Source organism: Parasteatoda tepidariorum, chromosome 4 (genome assembly GCF_043381705.1).
Source record: "Parasteatoda tepidariorum isolate YZ-2023 chromosome 4, CAS_Ptep_4.0, whole genome shotgun sequence".
NCBI lineage: Eukaryota > Metazoa > Arthropoda > Arachnida > Araneae > Theridiidae > Parasteatoda > Parasteatoda tepidariorum.
The window spans coordinates 60454238-60479161 of record NC_092207.1 but is presented as its reverse complement, the minus strand read 5'-3'; the positions used below and the strand labels follow the sequence as shown (position 1 = coordinate 60479161).

The 24924-nt window shown below is 30.1% G+C and overlaps 1 protein-coding gene across 1 annotated transcript; it reads left to right on the top strand.

Moving 5' to 3' along the window:
• Positions 1-5267: 5267 nt before the first annotated feature.
• On the top strand, positions 5268-20461 carry LOC107436710 (leucine-rich repeat-containing protein 20-like). The gene is made up of 4 exons (XM_016048510.4): positions 5268-5481; positions 15958-16101; positions 17705-17872; positions 18486-20461. The coding sequence occupies exons 1-4, from the start codon at positions 5379-5381 to the stop codon at positions 18680-18682; spliced, it is 612 nt and encodes a 203-aa protein (XP_015903996.1). The 5' UTR covers positions 5268-5378; the 3' UTR covers positions 18683-20461.
• Positions 20462-24924: the final 4463 nt, after the last annotated feature.

The following is a 24924-nucleotide window of genomic DNA, read 5'->3' as shown; positions in this document are numbered from 1 at the left end:
TCTCATAATGTATATATGATGTAGTGTACATATGATGTTCTTATAATGTACATATATTGAACATATGTACATATATTGCACATATGTACATGCATATATTAGACATAAATTTTTCGTACAAATTTTACATGTGTACATACATGTTATCCCAATATAGGAAATGTGTGCAATGGATATAAGTCCAATGAATGTATCCACACAAGTACAATACTCGTATGTTCCATCTATGCATATCCATATGTACTATATATGCACGTACAATGTAGATATATTGTATTAACGTATATATACAATATATGTATATCCAATGAATGTATGTGCATATGTACAATACATTTATATGTAAATATATGTGCAATGGAATAAATAAAATGTATATAAATTAACTGATAACGATTCAAGGAAGTTAAATGACAAAAATCAAACGATATTTAAATTTAGTTTTCAGCTTGAATTGTTCTATGCCATCCTAAAATTGTTAGAATTAAAAAAAAAAAATTCAGGTATTTTCATAAAATGTTTGACACAAAAAATTTATTTTCTCATAACATAATGCATAGTTCATTAAAAATTTTAGATGGCAAAAAAATGGATAGTTGTATACGTGGAAATAATATTTAAGAAATTAAAATAAGATAACCGTTTGCTTTCCAAAAAATATAAGATAGAGTTTATACGTCATAGAATAAATTTTAAAACAAACTTTAATAACTTTACTTATGTAAATTTTTTAATAGACGCAAAATGTATGTGTGCATTCTAATTACATATATTTAAATGTACGCATGTATTTATACATTACATGTAATTACGTACATGTATACGTTGTATGCATATACGTACATTGTTCATATAACCATTCTTGGTACATCCATACATTACAAGTGCATATATATTAACAAAATATATAGTTATATAAGTACATACGTTGTGAGTACAAACCATATATCAATGTACATATAAATGTACATGCATACATGCATGCATTTTATTTACTCAACTATGTACAGGTAGTGTACCTTAAAACAACATTCTAACATATTGTACGTAAATACGTACAATGTATATACATACGTACATTGTATATATATGTCCTATTATCGTAAATTTATACAATGTATGTACTTACGTACATAAATGCCTGCATGCGTATAAACATTATTATCATATACGTTCATACATATATTGCCTATGAATACAAACATACAAAACATTGCATTTACACACAAACTAACATGCATGCGTACATGTATCATAAATGCATAATCGTATATTGCAATATAATTATGTATATTGGACGTACAAATAACCTTTGTGCATACATTGTATATGCATGTATAGGAATCACAAATTGTACGTACATGCATGCGTACATTCTATGTACATAAAAATATGTATCCGTATACAAACTTACATATTGTATTTGCATATAGTATACAATCGAAATTACTTGTAATCGTATAGTTTTATTACAAGTAATCACAATTACTTGTAATCACGATTACAGTAATCATTATTACCCGTAAACGTTTTTGTTGTGATTACTTGTAATCACAATTACTTGCAAACATGATTACAGTTGTAATCAAAAATTTGGTGAATTGTAATCAAGATTGCAAGTAATTGATTACTGCAATCAATTATTGTAATCACAATTACAGCTGTAATCAAAATTTTTAAGAGTTGTAATCACGATTACAAGTAATTGATTATTGTAATCAACTGTTGTAATCATGATTACAGCTGAAATCAAAGTTGCAATTACGATTACGAGTAATTGATTACTGTAATTGTTGTAATCACGATTACAACAATTACAGTAATACAACAGATTACAACAATTACTGTAATCAAAATTATGTTATCTTGTAATCATGATTACAAGTAATTGATTACTGAAATCGAAAAATGCAATCCATCACATTTTTGCCCAACTCTGCACCATTGTATCAAGCGTCTCTGGCTGTCGTCGAATAGTCTAAGATTTGTCATAACTTAGTTACAGTTTGTTATATTTCATTAAAAAAGATTTTTTTAAAAAGCAGCTGATAATGTTTTTGAAAATAATAATTATTTTTTCCTTGCATTATTTTTCTATTTATCTATAAAAATATTTTATTTCTCAATATTCTAGAACCGTAAGAACATGAAGGCTAGGTTATTTAATATAAATCTCAATGAGTTCTTTTTTTAATGAAAAAAATCAATAATTGTCTGAAAATAAAAGAGTTTTTTTCTTCATAAAACTGTTTGACGAAGTATTTTTCCAAATACGACCATATTAGCATATTACCATGAATACAGAAAATTCAGCATTCTGAAGAATGTCTAAAATCAACCTGCCTAGTATAAAATGATTAATATTTCCCTCTTAGGCTAGAATTCTATAGAATGACTAATACAATAGATGGAGGAATTAAATACAGTAACCAAGCAAAGTATATTATAATTCTCATATTTCTTACTTTTAAAAAAAACCATTATTCATTTCATAGAATTCTTGAACATTCTTCCCAACAATGGCTAGGAAAAGTATGTTATAATTCACATGTTTTCTACCTTTTCTAAAAAAACATTTGTTTATCATGCCATAGAATTCTTAGACATTCCTTTTACACTTGTTACTGGGGACAAAGCATACAATAATTTTCAGATGTAATACTTTGCCCAGAAACACCAGGCATTCTTTGATACTTCTATGTGTAACATATTTGTGGCAGTTGTTGTTGCTTATTATTTTTGATATATATAGTGGGATGACAAGTTTTATCTTTGCCTTTTTGAACTAGCTATTATGACAAAAAAATAATGTAAAAGCTGATTGCTTTCGAACAGAAAGTAAAAGATAATTTCTCAAACCTTATGTATAAGTTCTTGTGACTTTTCATTTCGTAATAATCAAATGGTTGTAAAAATTGTACTAAACCAGTGAACTATTTTATAAAAAGAAAGAGTAAAGCTATGACAATACATGATAAAAGGCATAAAAAACAACAGTAATAAAAATATTTGTAATTCAAAATACTCTATTATGACAGTATAAGACTCGAATTAAACGAGCATGAAACAACCTTAACTGGTGAAAAAATTCATACGGGGAATTCAAATATATTTTGTTATGATACGAATAAAGAAAATAAATGGAAATAAGGACATTAACTGATAAACCTTTAAAAGAATGTCTTCGTTTAAAGCTTCCTTCCTAAAAAAAAAAGTCCCTTATATATTTTTAAGGAGCTTCATTTGAAATATATGCTTTTCACGTGCTTTTTTACTTTAAGAGTTTAAAACGTAACATTACACGCTATAATATGGCACTTCTTCACTTATGAGCAAACCGGGTGGAATTCATTTAAATAAGAGAAGTTGGCATTCCATTAATTTTATGCACCGGAATCAGTGGAACTTAGTAGCATGCTCTAATTACGCTGCATACGTTATTAACATTCAGCCAATGGTGATTGGCGTCATTCCGGAATATCATTCCGTGACAAGAAAAAGAGGGAGAGGAAGCTGTTTGTATATGCTGAAACACATCATTCCACTTGCCCAAGAATTCGGTATTCCGTGTATCTTTAAAAAAAAAAAAAGGTATTTAAATTCTTGATGGCCACCATTAGCTCCACGCAAAGGCCTTCTTACATTTAATTAGTTGATAAGAGAGTCAAAATCTTTAAAAGAGGCTAAGGAAAATTCTTGAAACTTTTTTTATGTAGCTCAAAGTGAGACTTTAAAAATTAAAAGAGATGAATATAACTGTAGAAAGTTTCTGAACATTCCATTTAAGCGATGAGATTTTTTTTAAAAATTTTGATAATTTCCCGCCTATACACGCCAGAGACATTTTTTAAATAGAGAAAATAAATTTTTAAGTTTTCTTTTCCTAATCGTGAAACATTTTTCCAAAAAAAAAAATTTAATATCTTGTTATATATATATGATATCGGAGCCTAGGATTATTTTGTCCTAACAGCACAATTGCGCTTTTGAAGTTTCTGCAAGCGGCATCGATGATGGACAAACAGTGTCGTGCGGAAGACAAATGCGTTTTCTTTGATCACATGACCACCAAATTCCCCAGACCTTACTCTGCGTAATTTATTTCTATGCAATTATGTCAAAGACATTCTTTATGAAATACCGATGCCACTGCAAAAACTTGAATTCATTGATGCAATGACTGTGAACAGCTACAAAATGTGTGGATTTGAGCCAACAGATTAGAACAGACCGCGTTTTGAACATTGGTAAGAGAAAGAACCGCGTTTTGAACATTGGTAACAGAAAGAACCGCGTTTTGAACATTGGTAAAGAAAAATATGCTTTGCATATTTTTTCTTTAAATTTTGCACATTGTTTAAAGCAATTTGTGTAATAGTTTCGAAATTATGATAATTCAAAACTAGGTCATTCATGTATACCAACACTCTAAAATGTTCTCTATTTTTGAATAAATTTTACAGTCACTTATAATCCCGTTTTTTGCACCAGAAATGTTAAAAGAACGCTATACTGAAGAAGAAATCCTTCGTGTCAAATTTTCTTTCACCTACAGAAATAATTTAAATTTTAAATTGCAGAAAAAGAGAGTTTAGTCAAACTTAATAGAGTAAAAGATAAAGTTTTAGATGCCAATTTTTTTCTCCATCAAAATATTAAATTTAACTTAACTCAGGGCAATATTACTTAAGATTTATCTGGACTCGTTTTTTCTCTAAACTTTAAATTATAAATCACCTTCAGAGGAGATATAAAAATTTTCCTGATAAGTTTCTCCCACTGAGTACAGTCTCTGTTAGAATCAATGAATAACGTGAGATTGATGTACGTAGATTATCAAATATAAATTGATATTGTGCAATCCTGCTACAAGCGTTTGAAACTAGAGTCAACTCTTCAAAGAAACAGTTACACACCGGACGTTTTTCCCGATAAATGAAGGTTAGTGCTCCCTTCCACCAGGTAAGAGATCTCGGTCTACGTCCTTTTCATTTTTGTTTCTCAACAAACTCAACAAAAAAAAACAGCATCTTTTTCCAGAAGACGCAAAAAAATAAATAAATATATTTTCTCTTCCAGTCCCTTCATACGAAAGTATCTATTCCTGGTAGAGACGTAAGCCTGTTCAAAAGTCTTCCAGTACTTTAACCCTCTCCCCCCCTGGAGGAAGGGAGCCAGCGTGTATCCAACTTTTCTTCTTTGTTATCATCGTGGACTGGGAATGATGGGAGTTGGCAAAGTCTTGGACACGTGCCCCCTGATGACGATCTTTTTCAGCAGTATTTATAGACGGCGGAAGAGGTGTCTGCAAAACTTTGGGAAAAAGGAACCTCTAATATAGTTTTCAGCTTAAAATAGACGTTTTGCAGACCTTCAGAATGTGCGAAGTTCTACCTCATATGATACAAGTGGCGATGGCGGGAAAGGCAGTCACAAAAGTGGTTCACAGATGCTACAGCGCAAAAGAAGACAGAAATTTGGGTAAGTTTTCTACGTTGATAAGTTTTGTATAATAACACACCTGTGTACATTTTAACTGTAGCTCTTTTGGCATAAATGAATTTTTCATTACTCTTTTAGTGCATGAGACAATAATTTGCCTTTAAACAGCATGTCAAGTTATAATTCAACAGTATTTTTATTTTAAGGAAATTTTAAGAAGCGAGAAAAAAACGAATATAACATTTGGGAAAATGATTTTATAAATAAGAACATGATGTTTTTAGAATCCTTTTTTTAAACATAAAATGTGTAATAAAAGTTCCTATAACCAAATAGAAACCTTATTATCAAACTCTTTTTCAATATAACTCTAAGCATCAAATATGTTTCTCTAAATAGTATTTTAAGTACCCTATGTATCAATATTCTTTTTTCTTTCTTTATGTATTAATAATATATTTCACCATACAATATTTTTGTAAAACTAACACCCTGGATATGAAATCTCATTTAAAGGAAAATTGAACCTTGTCTATAAAATTTACTACGGAGCAAATCATTTATTCATCACATCTTTTCTTTAAATAATACCTGGTTTATCAAACTTTTATATTTGGGGGGAAGAAGGAAAAAGTAAATAATTTCACAACACTAGCATTTAATCTGAATAAAACTCGAAAACTAACTACACAGAAAATGGTAGTAAAAGTTAGCGTGCATTGCAACCTTAAAAGACCTTATATAACCTTAAAAGTTTCTAACTGCTCAATAGATTTATAACCAACTTTCAAGCACTAAATTACAAATAAATTTACTAATTTTTAAAACCATATTTTTTTTTTCAAATGTGTACACATACACTGTTAGATAGTATTTATGAGAGCACAATTCATTGTGATCTAAGAGTGATACTTGGAACACTTTCGTTTGGGGCACCGTGACATTTCCTTCGTTTTAACTGACGCATAATTTTTCAATATTTCTATGCATGAATCTACCAATACATAAAATTACATTGTCTTATAACATTTCAATATTTGACACAATCGAGAATCTTAATGATGATGTTGGTATTTTTCTAACAACAAGCACAAAAAAGTTCTAAACTCTTAAATTTTCTTACAATATTTTTTGCAACATATAACAGTTGCAAGCTATTATTTCAGATTCAATCAGAGCTACAAAAGTAATTGTAAAATAAAATTTCTATAAAAGTACTCTAATTGAATTTAATTGTTAATTAATATTAGGCTAAGAAAATTGGAAAATAAGGTAATTTAGAATGAGATTTTGTTTCAATTCATTCATTTTTTATTTCCAATTCCTTGATTGTTTTGGTGCAGCATTTGAAGCGATAGTGCTTACACTTTTAAACTTTTTAAAAAAAATAGCATGCATTCTTTAAGGACTATAATTTAGAAAATAGACTATAAACAGTATTTAAAAGCTTGAGTGGAAATATTTTAGCATACATTTCTTAACATCCTTCCAGTTCTTAACTACTTATTAATGATGCAAATAACTTTTTAATGGTGGTGCTTTAACGATTCATACTGCAAAAAAAAATTTGCTCTAGAATTTCGCGGTAGATTTTCTTAATCTTTCTTTACATTATGTTCCAGAAGTTCTTGGTAGTTTTAGAAAGCTTCAAGAATTTTGTTGATTATGAATTTTTTTAGGATACTTTTAGAGTTAAGTTTGTATAGCAATGCTCCAATTTTTTGCGAAAAGAGTGCTTCTTAGGAGTAAATAAGTACTGTAAAAAAAAATTAATATAAATACGGTTTAATAGAAGACGCGGAAATTTTATTATTGAAAATTATACATTTTTTATTATTTTTAAAGTTTAAGAAAAAAAATATCACTATTGTTAAAATTGGTTTATTTTTATAAATTTGATTGAGTTTGTTTAAAAGTTTTTTTAAAAGCTCTTTTTAATTTTTGAAAGACTATATATTTTATTTATTCGTGCTCTTCTGCACTTAGTTCTTTTTAATTAATATTGTATATAATTGAATAAAATCAGCTATTTTTAATTACTTTATTTATCTTATCAAGGGGTATTTTTTCAACATTTTTGAATAAAATACTTCTTTAAATCGACAAAAAATTTCTAAAGGGAGAGAAAACAAAATGATGACTCTAAAACTATCATATTGTAAGACATTGTTTGTACAATGCATTTGCATCTTTCTGCATTAGTTAATGATGCAATAATTAGTTGTGGCAAAGTTTCTAATGAATAATAATAGTCTTTTTTTGAGCTTAAGTATGCATGAATGCTATCTTTTCTTATGCTGATAAACCTAAACTTGTTTCCTTATATCAAGCATTTATTAAAACCTGGAGTAAAAATAACAGCAAAAATTAAATATACATAGATTTCACTAATTTTAAATTCTATATAAATAAACACATTTCCATAACTAAGTTCGTAACAACTTTGGATAAAAAGCTAATCTTAATTCAAATTACGTTTTAAAGTTGAGAAGAAAAATCTAAGTAAAAAGCCAAAATAAATTTAGAAAGAATATTGCAACAAAAAATGAATTTGAAATGAGAATTTTTGGCGACGCAATTTGTTTGGCGACGTGATCTCAAGAGTTAATTAAAAATAAAACTGTTGACTTAAAAACATTGATTTCATGCATATTTTTTATTCTCCTTGTCAATGCACTTCATGTTAACAATTGGTGAATTGTTATTCTTTTCGGTAATTAATATTATTTTCGGAAGATATTTCTTTGTTTTTATTTTATTTTTTACTTACATGCTTAATATTGAATTATATGTCTAATACTTTCACTAAATTCTCCCTGGATAACTCAGGGAGTTTATAACGAAATACAAACTATCACCCGATTAATGTGCATCACTGTACATACGTAATAACTAAATTTTATTTACAAATATCTGTCATTAATTTCAAAGAAATATAGGTTATTGTATAGGAAAGCTTTTTCAAACTCAGTTATTTATTTGCAAATAATACTTTTTTTTTCTTGATTCAGAAATTTTTCCCGTTCCAAACGCTCTTTTTTTTAAAAAAAATTTTAAATACATTTTGTAAGTGAAGAAACTTTTAGGTGATTTTTTTTAGGTGCAATATTTTAAAAGCCTCTGTTTGAATAATATCTTAAGCAACTTTTTTACAAGATTTTTATTTTAAACTGAATCACTGAATTACTATTAACGTCGGAGATAAATGTTGTAAATAACGTAAAGATAAAAAAATTATTTTCTTATTAAATTCATAAAGAAAAGTTATTATTTCGTTGTTTTCTGGTTATTTTTATTGGACGAAATGAATCTCGTGATATTTTTCTAACAAACAAAGAAAATTGAAAAATCATCTTTGAAAAATTAATAAAAATTTATTGCTTGAATCTATGAATTATTTATTATTTATTTATTATTACCCATTATTATTTTAATACCTATTTGATATTTAATACCTATTATTATTATTTTAACTTTTATTTTATTTCAAATGCTTAAGACTAAAATAGTTTTTATCATATTGTTTGGTTACCGATATTATCTTTCAAATACTATTGTCAATTATGAAGACATGTTAATTTTTTTAGAACTCAATATTTTTTGTAATCAAAAGAAAATCTAAACTACTTAAATTAGGAAAAGATACTTATGTAGTTTCCTGAACAAATGCCCTACATATGAACGTAAAAAAATTTAAAGCCAAACTGTACCCAGTTCAGTCCATACAAAATAAATAAAGACTACAAATGAAGTCATATGGACAATAAATTAAGTCATACTGGGGGTAGCGTTTTAGCACTATTGTCGTAATCACCTTAGTAAAAACATTATTTAATGTTTTCAGAGTATTCAGAAAAATACATAAAGTTGCAGTATTATAAAGTCGTATTCTTTACGTTAAACACATTTCGCAGACAAATTATAAATTTTTTAAATGTACGAAATGATAAAAAGCACTTGATTCAAAATAAGATCTTTAAAATTAAAAATAAATGAATAAAACTGAGAATGAGTTTGCGTTGATTCGATTGAGGGAGTGCAGAGATTAATGACGCAGAGAGATTAATGACTCTTCAATATCATAAGAGCCCTTAAATAATAAATATCTATTTTCCTACTAGTATACAATAGAATATTAAGAGAAAAATACTGTAATTTAAAATATTATACAATTCCTAACAGATGTGTCGAGAAAAAATATATGCAGTTATTTTCTGTCATCTGAACAAAATGAACAAAACAAATATATAAACAAAGCAGAAAATTAGCCTTTTATTAATAAATAATGAATTTGGTAAAATGTAAACGCAGTGTTCTTTCACATTCTTTTCCCAACTCTTTTGTTTTAAGTTGAAACTTGGACAAAACAGTATTGGTTTTTAATTTTTTAAGAGCCATGATAAAAAGAAGTTAGGTTTAAAGGAGAATAAAGAATAATTCATGATAAAAAGAAGTTAGATTTAAAGGAGAATAAAGAATAAGTCATGATAAAAAAGAAGTTAGATTTAAAGGAGAATAAAGAATAATTCATGATAAAAAGAAGTTAGGTTTAAAAGAGAATAAAGAATAATTCATGATAAAAAGAAGTTAGGTTTAAAGGGGAATTTTTGGTGAAATCTGGGATTGGCAAATTTTATTTTAAAGGTTATTATCACATGCGACGTGTTAGGCAGAGGCATTGTGCCAAAAAACACAGGTAAACCTCTTCTGTGTGATCTTGTTTTCATTCCAATTACGTAATCAATGTGGCAAGCGTTTTTAACCCTCACGTCAAGGAAATTGCGCAGGAACTTTTGGCAGGATTTTTTTTAAAACTTAGTATTTAACTGTTATATATTTTTTCCGCACAGAATTCTGGAAACTTCCTGCCGTTCCAAAATAAATCAAAAGGGCTGAAGATTTATTTATTTAACTAGTTTCTAAAGGAACGTTTCTTGAATTTGTAAATATTGTTCTAAATTGGTGACAGTGATAAAACTGTCTAAATGAAGTCTCACATTAACATAGTATGATATTTTCATTAGCATTTATTTGACGATAATTTTATTTCCGCATCTATAGCATCATCACTCCAAATTTATAAATATTTTCAATTCAGTCTCTCCACGAGAAAAAAAATGTATTAAAAAAATTGAATTGTTGCCAGATTATTTTAAGTTTAGCAGTTTATTGATAAAAGAGGCTTCATATCAAATGCATCTATTTATTTTTTACTAGCCGCCTCTGGTGATCAGCAAGTCCACCTATTTAAATAAATAGAATTTCAAGTATCTCGAAATTTAAAATTATACAGTCAAAAGTCAAAGCAAGATGCTTATTAACTCGTATTGCAGAGTAAATGTAATTTATTCTTCGAAAATATTCACACTTTCAGATTTTGGGCGTTTTGTAGCATTTTGCAACTTTCACAAAAATGGCTATCATTTAGTGAATTTGTTCTTAAAAGAGGATTTAATGTCCAATACACAACATATGCTAACATTTTAAACAAAAGTTCGGCTCGTTGGAGTCTTTTAGGGTAGTAAAGTAAATAAGCATTTCGTTAAAATCAAACTATGCGCTTATTTGTTTCTATTGATTTATCATTGTGTCAGCAATTAAAACATTCTTTTGTGAATCAATTACTTTTATTTGTAAGTTTTTCGGTACTTAGGGATTTTCCCGTCAACCATTTTCGTTCTTTGGGATTATCCTGTCAACCATTTTTGCCAAACCCGATATTATCGCCGAAAGGTAACTTCTACGCCAATAACCGCAAATTTTATCATATTTACTGTGTAATCATTGACTAAACGACTTCTTGAGCGTGTTGAAATATACTTTAACTCCACAGCAAAATCATTCGAATTTGGGATTTGCATGGCACCGAAGGAATTATTATTATTTAACAGAAAAGAACTACCCGAAAACCGATTTGTATTTAAACGAATTTATGTAACGGCGGCTGCACAAGGATAATGACTTGTTTGTTTGCGCTTTAAACGCTATCAAGGATTTTTTTGGCCGAATTTATAATAATATATATGATTAGATTCAACAATAGTTCAATGCGTAATTATAAAAAAAGTAGAGGTTTTTACTTTTTGATTCGTTTTATTACACTTTTTCATTACGCATTTTTACGCTTGCATTTTTTTGTTATTATTTAATTATTATTTGAAAAATTTAATGTGTTTAAGATGTTTGTTTTGGAAATTGCTTATCCTTATGATGGCGCCAAAGAATTTGAGTATTTTTGCTAGTGTTGACAGGTCGACAGAATAAATCCCAAAGTACAGTTTTTCTTGTTTTTTTTTCTCAAACAAATGAACTTACAATGTTATGAATTTATTTATATTAAAGGAATACTTGAAATCCAAAAAAATATAAATAATGTATTTCAAAATGAAAAAATAGATTCTTAAAAAGCAATCATTTAGTTTAACTGCACTGTTGAAGAACTATAAGACAACATAACCAAGTAAATGAGTACTTACGTTAAGAAGATAAAATCAGTTTTATTTCGTTCGTATATTTATTTACATGAAGCATTTAATTAGTAATTAAAATGGACTTATGATCACCAACAAGCATTATTTAACTTTTGTATAGCCCAGACGATCGACAAATCACATTCTACATAATTTAGCAGAGGGAGAAGGAAGTAATGTTAATACAAATACAAGAGAATACTGGCATCCGGCGCAATATGCCGCAGTGCGATAGCTTTAAATATTCAACCAAGTTATTTATTCATTAGTCAAAAATAGCATATTGTATTTCAACAGTGTTAACATAAATATATGAATAACTTTTCATTTTAAAATGTCAAATAATTAATTTTGAGTAATTACCTAATCAATTTTCGTACTTAAACTGAATGATAACTGAATTTTGAACTACTAGGAGGCTCCGCCGCCTGCTCGCTAACGCTCGCCAACCCCCGAGAATTGCTACGCAATCCTATGTGGTTCACGCCGTGAACCATGGCTCGCTGCGCTCGCTCGCCAATGAACTCAATGTTCTAGCACTAAGACATAATATATTATCATCAAAGACATAGTATTTTATCATCAAAGACATAGTATTGTACTTATGTAGATGAATTCTACCAATGTTCTTATTGGCTTTTAAAAAAGTATATTAGCTATTTAGATTGTACATGGTGAAAAAATCAAAACATTAGCTAAATAAGAAACATATTAGCAAAATAAATTATCAAATATTGCTTCACTAATATTCTGTATTTTAAAGCGTGAACATTCAATGCATAAATAAACGCGAAATATAAAAAAATTCAATGCATTCAATACAAACACCTAAACGTTTTTTTTAGACGTTCAGGTAGCTCCCAGAAGAAAAATATCAATTCAACAGCGGCCTTTTAAAGCATTCTCACTTCAATTAATTAATTAATTCCTAATTGAGTTTAAATTAAATATTGTCATGTTTTTAGTGCATGAATCAGAATTGAACAACCTGATAATGCTCACTCTGGTTATTGTTATCTGGTTGCTCACTAAGTGCTCTTGCGAGCCGAATCCAATCAATTAAAAATGAAAACTGTTGCCAGCGCGAGAAAAGAAATATCATCGGTTTTATTGATACATACATACATACGTACGTACGTATTAGCGTTTTATATAATATAGATTGTTTACATGGATTTCGTTTATTTTTCTCGAATTGGAAAAAAAAAATATTATTTTGGCAGACAATCTCAAAAACATAAGATCTTATATTTTCAAACCATGAAGGACTTATTTTTTTCAGTTCAATCGCACCCCAAATGCTTCCTGGCAATTTCCCAACTGCGTCTTTTCTTAAGAAATGACGCAAAATATTTCTTCTCTTTATGAAACCTGAAGGGAGCGATTGCTTTTCTGTTTCAAAATACGCTTGTCTAGAATGATAAAACTTTACTGGCGTTATAAATGGTATATTTATGAAAATATTACATTGTGGGAGTAAACTGTATATAAATGAAATCAATAAACCGGAATTGGCCCCTATTATGCGCATTTATTTGCAATTATATTTCATGTTTATTAAATAGAAAAGTAACCTATATATCTTCTAATTTTAAAGGAAATTATTTGTCATGTCTTAGCAGAAAAAGTAAAGATCACATTTTCACACTTTAGTAAAACTGGCGGACTTCATTCGCATCACTTAAAATTGGTTGATATCAAAAATCATCTTCCCTTATTAACCTACATTGAAATTATTGTTTCGTTGATTTTCTCTGTTAAATTTGTTTAGCAACTTCGCTCAAAATAAATGCTTGTTTTAAGAATTCTTTCAAAATTATTTTTAAAGCAAAATTATGCTACCATTGCTTCAATGATGAAGAATAAATAAGTTTATTTAGTAAATTACAATTGGCACAGAATTAATAAACTAACATTCAAATATGGAAAATGTTGTACTAGGTGAAATTAGAGAATTTTGATACTGGCTTTTTTAATAGTTTTAAAGTTTATTGAGCAAATTACAATTGGCACAGAATGATTAAACCAACGTTCAATTATGGAAAGTGTTATGCAAGGTGAAATTAGGGAATTTTGATACTGGCTTTTTTAACAGTTTTAAAGTTTATTGAGCAAATTACAATTGGCACAGAATTAATAAACCAACATTCAATTATGGAAAGTGAAATTAGGGAATTTTGAGACTGGCTTTTTTAACAGTTTTAAAGTTTATTGAGCAAATTACAATTGACACAGAATTAATAAACCAACAGTCAATAATGGAAAGTGTTATGCAAGGTGAAATTAGGGAGTTTTGATACTGGCTTTCTTGTGGCAACTTTTTGAAACATGTGACCACTTTTGCAAAAATTGAACATTTTAAATTCAAAAAAGCTGTTGATATAAGTGAAACATAGTTAACATTACAAGATTTATTTTTTTAATGTGTTAAGATTTTAAAACGAAAGTGCGTTCACAACGAAAAAAATTAGTGATCGGATGGTGATTGGTAAACAAATTTTTAATCACCATTTATTACACAGCTGTTACTGTGAATGACCGAAGTTGGTGGTTGTTGACTTCCATCGGCGAATGTTGACAATCACATAGTCGCTTTGGTAAATGTCGGAAATATATACTAGGTCTAGTTAAGTGCCACTGCCCGGTATGCCCTACATCAATGTTTTTTAAGGTCAAGTGTCACTGCTCAGTATGCATTTAACCGGTACTCCGAACACTGATGGTTATCCTAATCTATCCTCAGCAGATATCAAAATATCGAATAAATATAATAATATCAACGAATAAATTTATATCAAATCGGATGTAACAAATATTTCTGACATTCACCTAAGCAACTATGAGATTGTTGACATTCAGCTGTAAAAATAGGCATTCTCTTAATTTCGATCATTCACGGGTAACATGGTCATGCTGCGGCCGGTGGCGACCGTTAAATTTTTCCCTAAGCAGTGTTACCAAACACATTTTTTTAATAACAGATTTGATATATTGTTTTTAAAACTTTACGTAGTTTTCAAACTACTCATTTAAAAATATTATTTTGCTCAAGGAATTGGTTTTAATTTTTAATCAGTTATTAAAGGTTGTTTTTTTTTTAATTTAAAAAAAGTTTTTGAAAATGAAGGAAAAATAAATTAATCGAAGTTGAGAAAAATTATAATAATAAAATATCTTAAATTTAGGACTCAAAGAAATGGAAAATAAGAGAACCAAGCAGTGAATTCCTATACAGCAAATAATTTTTAGATTTATTAAAAATCTCTTAGAAAAATATCATATAACAGCACAAATATTTCTGAAAGATTGTCTTTCAAAATTCTCATTTGAGTAGACCAATTTTGGGTATTCATATCAGGGTACACATCAGAAGCATTTTCAGAAATATTTCAAAACTGATTGTTAGAAAAATTGACATTTTTACATTCCAGGCACATTTTAAAAACGTTTCAGGAGTGTTTTGAGACTTTTCTGTACTTATGTTCCGAAAAACATACACATTTGAAACACGATTTTGACATTTTGTACTGAATGCTCAAGTATTTCTTACCTTTTTTTCGAATATGTAACATCTATATAACCAGTTATATTTTATTTGATCTCAATGGAATACATATTTTAAAATGTTGATGTTTTTAATGAACTCTTTTAAATTACTAGAAGGAGAGAACTAATGTGCATCAATCTGAAAGAAAAAAAAATTTTAATATTATAATTTTGAATTTTGTTTAGAATGAATGTGAATGTGCCAAAACTGTGTTTTGGTTTTTCTTTACTGATTTTACTTTCGATGATGGTTTGTAGCTGAATGTTCCATGGTTAAAGACTATCTATTTATTATATTAAAGTATTCGCAAAATAAAATATTGCTGGTATTTTTTTTTACTTAATGGTTCCTCGAAATCAATGGGGCTGCCAGCTTAAGACCATTTATTTTATGGGAACTTTTCTTATTAGCTGTTAATTGAATATCAAACTGTTATTGGAATACAATGAGTAAACTGTTTCAACCTGTTTGTTTATTAATGATTTATATCCATTTCAGACTTGTCCGAGTGCCAACTCATGTCCTTCCCAGAAGCTGTCTACCACTTGATGAGAAATACTGTCGTTTTAACCTGTGATTTGTCATCCAATGTGTTCAGAAAGATACCTGCGCAGTTACCCATCAAATTTGTAAATATAACAGGTACGACGCTCATTTTTATATGGATGAAAGAAATATGCTGATTATCGAACATCGAAGAAAATTCTAATTTCCATTTAAAGAACGGAGAAAAACTGATGCTAATAACTGATTATGATAATTTTTACTTTCAAGTTTCGACTATTATTATTGATCTAATAATACATACATGTTTATGCTTCAAAGTAACGTGATGTTTCAGTTCCAAGCAATAATGTTTAAAGTTATAATTTCGAAATCCTTTAGCATTTTTTTTAATTTCGGTAGAGGAATACCATACTTTTCAGCCAAAGCTCCTGCAACTACAACTATTTTGTTTCCGAAACTAAAAAACTTATTTATAGAAAAAAGTTTGTTGGTGTCGAAGACATGAAACACGCGATTCAAACAAATTATTAAGAAAGCTGTCGGTGAGCTTTTTATTCTGGATACAGCTCAAAATGCGTGTTTAAGAAAATGGATGTAGCATTTGATTCAGTATAAAAATTGTTCTCTTTTTTTTTAAAGAATGCATTAATGGATTCAAATACAATCGTAGTGCGATGTCATCCTTTTGCCTAAATCACTTTTCAAACTTTTTTTAAACGAGTTTTTTTTAAAAAAAAAAATTAAAAGTCAAAAGTTTATTTTACAAGGTTGTCTAGGGGCCTATAAATTAGAAGTAGAGGTACATATTAAATTGTTGTGGTATAAATTTATATTTATTAAAACTTCTTTATCATTTAGTGTTTTGTATACGGAGAGAAGACTGAAAAATTACATCTGTAATGCCCACTCATCCCAGCCCCGAATTCCGACACTTGACACCGTAATGAGTAAAAGTAAAGAAAAGTTAGTTCAAAATTTCGAGTTTAGTTGTTTAATTTGGATAGAACATTGAAAAAGGCCATTTCTTGCTGAATCCATTTTCTTAAACACGTATTTTAGCCTGCGTCTATAATATCTTCTCACCGACGCTAAATACAGATGAAATTATTATTTTCTTTTTTTAATATTTGTACATTTAAGTAAAATTGGTTTTTTAGATATAATCATTGTAAGAGGAGAATAAATGTTCAGGAATTTCAGTCTCATTTGGAAATGATTGGCAGGCTTCGTGGTTATCATTAGTTCGTATCCTTCAGTTACCAAACACAATTTTACTTCAAAGATTGCTTTTATATAAAATAATTAATCAAACATACCCATGATTGTCTTTCTGATCTAAATTATATGTATTTTTATTGATAATCACAACAGTATTAATTCAGCTTTTTGTAGTAAATAGAACATAGAGGTTCAAATCACTATTTCGAAATCTACTGAGTATCACGCACGCACTCAGGTATTGCAGTATTAATTTGCATACACGCATCTTTCGTATCATTCTTAGAATGAATAAACGAAGTAAATTATATAAATATTAAAATTATAATCTAATTAATTGTTTTTCTTTTACACGAGATGTAGTTTTAGTGAAGCATAAAATGGTAGTTAATATTTGTTAATTTAATCAGTTTTGTCAAATCAACTTTTTTTAAAAAATAAGTTTTTATTACGTTCTCTGCTTTGAAATTTGAAAAATTATGAGCAAGAAAATTATTTAAACATTTTATTTTTATTTCAGAGCTTAATTTGTCTCACAACAGGCTGAGTACATTACCTGAAGAACTTAAAGATTTAAAGGAACTGAAAAAACTAGATGTTTCTCATAATGATTTCCTTATTTTGCCAAAAGTTGCCTTCAAAATACCTCATCTTCTGTACCTGAATTTAAAGAAAAACTACATTGCAGGTAAAAAAAGTTTAATCAGTTAAAAGTTGAAGCTATATGAAATTGTGCATTTTTGTACTGAGCAGGGTAGGGTATATTGAACTAATTTCAAATTAAAAAGTTTTTTTGATCAAACTTTTGAAAAACCGTTATTAAACATTACTAATTATCTGTACTCATTTAAGTTAATTGTAAAGGACTTTTTGGTCCTTAATTTTATTATACTACTGCTGCAATTTTTATGAAATAATTAATAAGTTGATCAACAATTTTCATTTAAAAATGCAAAAAACAATTATTGTCAGTTTATTAATGGAAATTTTAGTTATTAAATCCGCACAAAAAGTTATCAAAAGATTAATTAACTTACCATAATTAATGTATTTAAAATTAATACTAATAATTAATTAATACTAGCAATTAATTCAAAAAATAATTAGTAATAATAATAATTAATAATAATGTATTCCATCATAGAAAGCACTAGATCCATTTAACCCTAAAATATTTAAAAAAAAAGTACTGAGTACTGTTTTACTTGTAGGGGAAGATCCGGTCACATCCGATAAATATTTTTTTAAAAAACCAAGTGAACGTGGAATGGCTCATCTTCTATGAATCTTTCTGTTTTTAGATATTGACATCTCAAAAATCAAAGCTTCTGCCTCCCTCAAAGAACTGAACATGGAAGAGAATCCATTGACACGAACGGCATACTTCCAGCTGAAATCCCTGCCATCCAATAAAATGCTTGTTCACGTGACTGAACCTCAACCTGAAGATGACGATGATGATGATTTTGATGCTAGTCCACCAAACAGTAGTCTTTGAAAGATTCAGATCATCTCTGATTTCTTTTCCATGCCATCAGAGCTGTGATGATAAATGATTTGACTGGCAGTCATCCTATGGATGCTGTTGTATGTGCGGCTTTTGTCATAAAAACATCAAGCATTTTCTGTGGTAAAAAAATAATTAAATAATTAATTATAAAATAAATAAATAAAGAATAATCTAAAACAAATGAATAATTATAAAAATAACTCCTACAAGGCATTCCTTTATCATCTACCTCAAAATATATTTTTTGAATCCTTCTCAAAAATTAATTCAAAATGATATAGGGTTTCAAGTCAGTATTTAAACAAGGAAAAAAAAGGCTATCGTCATTTAAAGAGTCATTAATAGAGAAGGCGAGACGTAAACATCAACACAATTATGGAACGAAACAGGGGAGTGATTATTAGAAACACCACCTGGTTGAGCAGACAATCAAACTGATTTTAAATGTTTCTTATTCAACCATCTTTACCAGTGATTCAACAGTTTTCAACGCAGTTTTTGTTTCTGTTTCGTTTAAATATTAATTAATGATTCTTAATGTGTTCCTTTTTACTTAACTTTGAATGAGGATTCAGAAAGTATGTTTTAAGGGTAGTGATTCTTGTAGCATCATAAAATTTCTCATAATTAAATGAAATAAAAGTCTTTCAGAACTTGCTCTTAATTCACAGGTTTATTTTATGCTTTTTTTTAATTTCTCTTACCAAATTTTCTTTTGAATCCAATCTCACCGTTACTTCCATTTCCCAATCAATATATTTTAACCACTCTCCTAATCCTCGTTTTCCTAATCAATCTTTACAATCAATTCGTTCCTTAATTTGAAGTATATTTATTGAGAGAACCGAAAGATTCTTACACCTAACAGCAATTTTTTTTAAAATTTTCGGAGACGTAATTATCAACTATCTAAACTCAAAGCATTTTCATTTTAAATTCAGTTTTTCACTTCATTTTTTTTTTCAATTAGCTGTTATTTATTAAATAACTGTTTTGGAAAGTAAATCAATGCTAATTAAACTCTAATATGTATCATTATGTCAGCTGTCATAATATTGCATAAAAATGGAAAAATTATCAACAAATGTAATATAAATATCAACTGAAATAATATAGACTTATTTATGAATTCTTGTAATTTTAAATATATTTTCTCGACGAAACACTTTAAGTGCTTGATGGTCAATATGACTAAATAAAAAAATGCATTTGGTGTATATATTTTATTTATACAAAGATTTGACTACTTTCAAAGTGTGAAAATGTTTGAAAAATATTTAGATAATTTATGTATATATTGATAAAGGCTTTTTTGTTTTTATACTATGAAGTTTGAAATGTTTTTGAAAATGTTTTGTACAATTTTATAATAACATTGACCTGTTATGAGCCAATAACTCATTTGTAATGAATAAAATACAAACAGAACGAATTTAATGAGAAATTCAGAAATTCTGAAATGCATTATGCAACAAATCATTAAATTTTAACACCGTGCCCTGTTTGTTTTAAATATTTATGACAGAATTTGTAAGTGTATTCTGAAGTGTAACAAATTATTAATGTTATCATCCTATTTGTTCTAAATAATTATGAAAGAATTTGTAAATGTATTCTAAATCTTTTGAAACTCTCATTATTGCAATTTTTGTCCTTATTTTTATAACATTCAGATTTGAAAAATATTACAAAAATGTCACAATTTATGAATACGTATTATTTTATGACAAAATTTTCAGAAATTAAAGAAAATTTTTAAAGATGTGACTAAGTTTTTAGCATTTTATTTATGGTAAAATGATAATTTATTTTCCAAAAATAACAATCTCATCTCTGTATTTAGCAAACACTCTTTTCAAGTTTAACATTACAATCAATTCATTAATCTTTCTTTTGCAATATTTCATTTTCATTAAAGTAGATCTTTAAAGGCACCGCTTAATAAAGCAAACTCGGTTCACCAACCCTCATCATTGTTTCTCCTCAAAATATCGGCATTTTCCAAGAAAAACAAAGAATTTTTTGTTAATTAAGAAATTATTCTAAATTGAAGCCTAATTCCCAACTTTCTTTTAATTTAGTTCATATTTCATGTTTGTTATAACTTTAATGTAATTTTGAATCCAACTATAAAGATACGACCAACTTATCTTCGATGACAACATCTCCAAGCAGCATCTCCTTGTTATTAACGGCAAACCATTGCAACCTATGATCATTGAGAGTGGCTTATGCAAACTACGTTTTTTCATTTATGGTAGACCAAATATTCGTTGAAATTTTAAAAAAAAAAAAAGAAAGAAAAGAAGGCACAAATGTGTACTCCTATGCAAATATTTGAGTTAAACAAAGTGCGTAAACAGAATTGGAGTACATACTGGGGAAGTACCCCAAACTCCAGTTCTGCATTTTGCTAAAAGGGGTACAGTTGTAAAGGTCTTGTTTTGAGGAATAATAATGCCGTTGGAGTAACAAGTCCGCTGTCAATAGAGAGAATCGCAAATGAAAAAGGACGAATGCTGAGGTGAGACCTCATAGGATTCATCGTCCATCTAGGATCTGCAATGAAGTACGGGAGTAGAAAATTGCTTGCCATAAGGTATTTTACAATAGCAAATAAATGTTAATATTAATAACAATTAATGAAAAGCAAATCAAAAAGGGGTTAAACTATTTATTGCAATGGCGTAGTTTATTTACGTCGCATTAGAGCTGCACAGTGGGCTATTGGTGATGGTCTGGGAAACATCTCTGAGGATGATCAGAAGACATGCCATCACAATTTTGATCCTCTGCGGAGGGGATGGCACCCCCGCTTCGGTAGCCCGACGACCTGCTCACGAAGTCGAGCACTTTACGGTAGCACAGTTTAACGAGGACCAATACCGCACACCCTCGGTCCCTACGCAGACTGATCCAAGTGGTTACCCACCCGCACACTGACCGTAGCCAGTGATGCTTGACTTCGGTGATCTGCTAGGAACCGTGTCTTAACGATCAGTCCACTGCGGGACCAGCTATTTTCTAAATAGGGTATATTCTAAACAGCTACACATCGAGTTCCGTGCCGCAGCACTAACTCGATCTCCACAGTAGCTTACATACTAGCTAGATCAAAAACAAAAGCAGAGAGAAAGAGAGCATGATTAAGTTTCGTCCTTTTAAACATCGAGATTCGGTGTCATCAACCAACTACCAGCTACTGAACATCTTGCATAAATTTTCTTTCAAGTAGGTGAAGAGTTGAGTAGTAACTGGCTTTTCCCTTGAGGAAAACATTATCTCACGAGCATGGTTGGTTATAACTCCCGATGAACGCCTGACATCGATCTTTTATGACGTCATCCCGAGACTTAACCTGAGATAAATAAAAAGCATAGATTCGGCTGATCTGATCGATCATATTTCCAATACACTTTACAGTGGAACAGTTTAACGAGGACCAATACCTCACACCTTCGGTCCCTTCACATACTGATCCAATTGGTCACCCAACCGCACACTGACTTCAGTATTCTACTGCGAACCGTGTCTTAACAATCAGTCTACTGCGGGACCTTTTTATTGCGATAGAGCATATCCAAATAAAAATGTTAGAAGCACAAGCATTTCAAACACCAGGCACACATAATAAGCACCAGTGTTTCACGTGAAGGGTGAATTTCATTGCTGAAGGTAAAGCACATCTTCTTTACTGAACGAAAAATAGGGTCTGTATTTCTTATCGGGGACTTCTGAAAAGCGTAACGGTGTATTTCGTCAGGGGCGGAAAAAGATATTTAATTATAAACTAGGTTTATGCATTTCAAGTATACCCCTTTCTGATTGTGACGTCTACTGTTCACTCATGCTGCTGTGCTTTGTTGAATATAGTTTTTTGTTTTATCAAGTTCTTATAGTCTTGAAAAAAATGGACGTCCAATGACTGAAGGTATTTCGTCGTGTCTGGTGGAAGGTAAACAGGTTATACATTCAATCCCATTTCAAAAAAACATAAAGTTTCATTTGTTTTACTACTCCACCGATCGAAAACACGGATTGTTATTATCATCGATGCCCTCTTTTAATTTATGCAAGTACTTTCTAGTTATAGTTTTCATATTTTTCCCCAATTTTGATGTTTGGGAATAACGTTTCTAATAAATTTGCCATAACTTTAGAACCAAATGATCCTTTAGTTTCTCGTAATTCAAATAGCAAAAGACCTTCAAACTTATCTTCTGAGCTAATAATCACTTATATGATATAAGAGTGCATCGTTTTGTTTCTATTACACACCGATAATGCAACGTTTTTAGACCCTTTTATATCTAGTTTTCCTTTTGATACAATCTCGTTCTGAAAACCACTTTGATCTGTATTTAGGATGCAGTAGAGATTGTATTTATTCTGTTCAATCATTAGTTAAAATTTTTCTTAAAATTCTCCTATCACAGGCTTAAGAGCCATCTGAGGAAATAAATTTCTTTGCGTAACTAAATATACGTCACCATTCGACTGGTAATTCTTTGGTTAGTTTTGACATTTAGTATAAAATGATACTGAAATTTACTTGCTTGTAAATCATAAAGACTGATCTTGAGCGTTTAATCCAGAGCTCATCTTTTCAAATATCTGTCATGCACGTTGACTTTGCGTGCGTTGGAGATGCAATTGTGATCTTATATGATTTTTATTATTTTTATGTTCTCGCTTTTTTCTAAATATTCCTTCCAATGTTTAATTACTTAGTGCTTTGTGACTTTTCTATACAATGGTCTAGAGCAGCTTGCAATTTATTTTTTGTATCCGCATCATATACATTTATTGCTCTTTTCATTATTTTTTCCCGCTGGGATCTTTTCCCGCAGTGGTTAAGATCCCAGCAGATCACCGAAGTCAAGCATCACTGACTACGGTCAGTGATGCTGGTCGGATGGGTGACCACTTGGATTAGCCAGCGTAGGGACCGAGGGTGTGCGGTATTGGTCATCGTTAAACTGTTCGACCGTAAAGTGCTCGACTTCGAGTGCCGGTCGTCGGGCTACCGAAGCGGGGGTGCATCCTTCTGCAGAGGATAAAAATCGTGATGGCATGTCTTCGGATCATCCTCAGGGATGTTTCCCACACCGTCGCCAATAGTCCATTGCGCAGCTCTAGTGCGACGTAAATGAACAACAACATTATTTTTTCCTATAGTGCTTACCTGTTGTTTTGATCTTTAGCTGGGTTTCTTTCCATGGAGATTTTTCGTCTTTAAAGTTAGGGTCTTCCTCTACTACTAACTCGTTGTCAACCATCTAACTCCCCACTGATAGAGCTAAATAACTCATTTTCTATCATGTACCGCACTGGCAGGAACAAACGGCGAGACTAATTGCTTCTTCTTGAAATGTTGGATTTTTCCAATCGGGTCCTTTAAAATGTGCAGCTAAATCTCTGGCAATAATTTTATCTATCTCTGATTTTATAACCATCGTTAAATTGCCGACCCTGGGTGTACGACTACAAATGTTCTACTCCGTAGCCTTGTAATTTTGAAGTCAATCCATAAGACAAGGGAACTCGTGGATCAGGTATTGGGGGAAATTTGCATTCGTTGAGGACTTTTTGATGGAAATAACCGGTATTTGCGTTGCATGGAGAGGAAAACCACGAACCCCCCCCCTACTGTTAATCTGATGGCAAGGGGTTTTTAAACCATGATCGTCTACCACTGAGGATATTTTGCGTCAGCAATGTGGTCGGTGCAAGACGGAGGCGGAATTCGTATCGACCAGCCATAGCTGGGATTCAAACCCGGTTCACCTCATCGGCTCTATCCCCATAGCCATCACAGCTCTCTGGATTTGTCAATGATCACATTACAGACTCGTCGACAACATCCTCTCTTCGCATTTCAAAGGGATGCTTGCCACATCCGCTGAACCAGTATGCCTGGAACACAAGCCATAACTACTGTTAAGGTCTGGTTTCTTAGGACAAGCGCCTTATCTGGGCGTCAGCGGGACGTCAACGTCCCGCTGACGCCAACAAAATACTGGTTTGTTAGCTCAATGCCTGGTTTCTTAGAACTAGCGCCTTATTTGGGCGTCAGCGGAAAGTTGACGTAGAGCTGACGCCATAAAAATACTTTTTTGTTAGCTCAGCGTGAGCAGTCGGTCCAACGCAGACATTATCTCTCATTGCGCATGCGTTAATAACGTAAACAAATATTTATTTTGAATTTGTATTGATTTTGTTATTGTCGA

Excerpts from the sequence above, each read along its gene's own strand:
- LOC107436710 (XM_016048510.4), top strand. The coding sequence starts at position 5,379 with ATGTGCGAAGTTCTACCTCATATGATACAAGTGGCGATGGCGGGAAAG. Across the intron at positions 16,102-17,704 it reads CAAATTTGTAAATATAACAG|AGCTTAATTTGTCTCACAAC; the intron begins GTACGACGCTCA and ends TTTTTATTTCAG. Across the intron at positions 17,873-18,485 it reads AAAGAAAAACTACATTGCAG|ATATTGACATCTCAAAAATC; the intron begins GTAAAAAAAGTT and ends TTCTGTTTTTAG.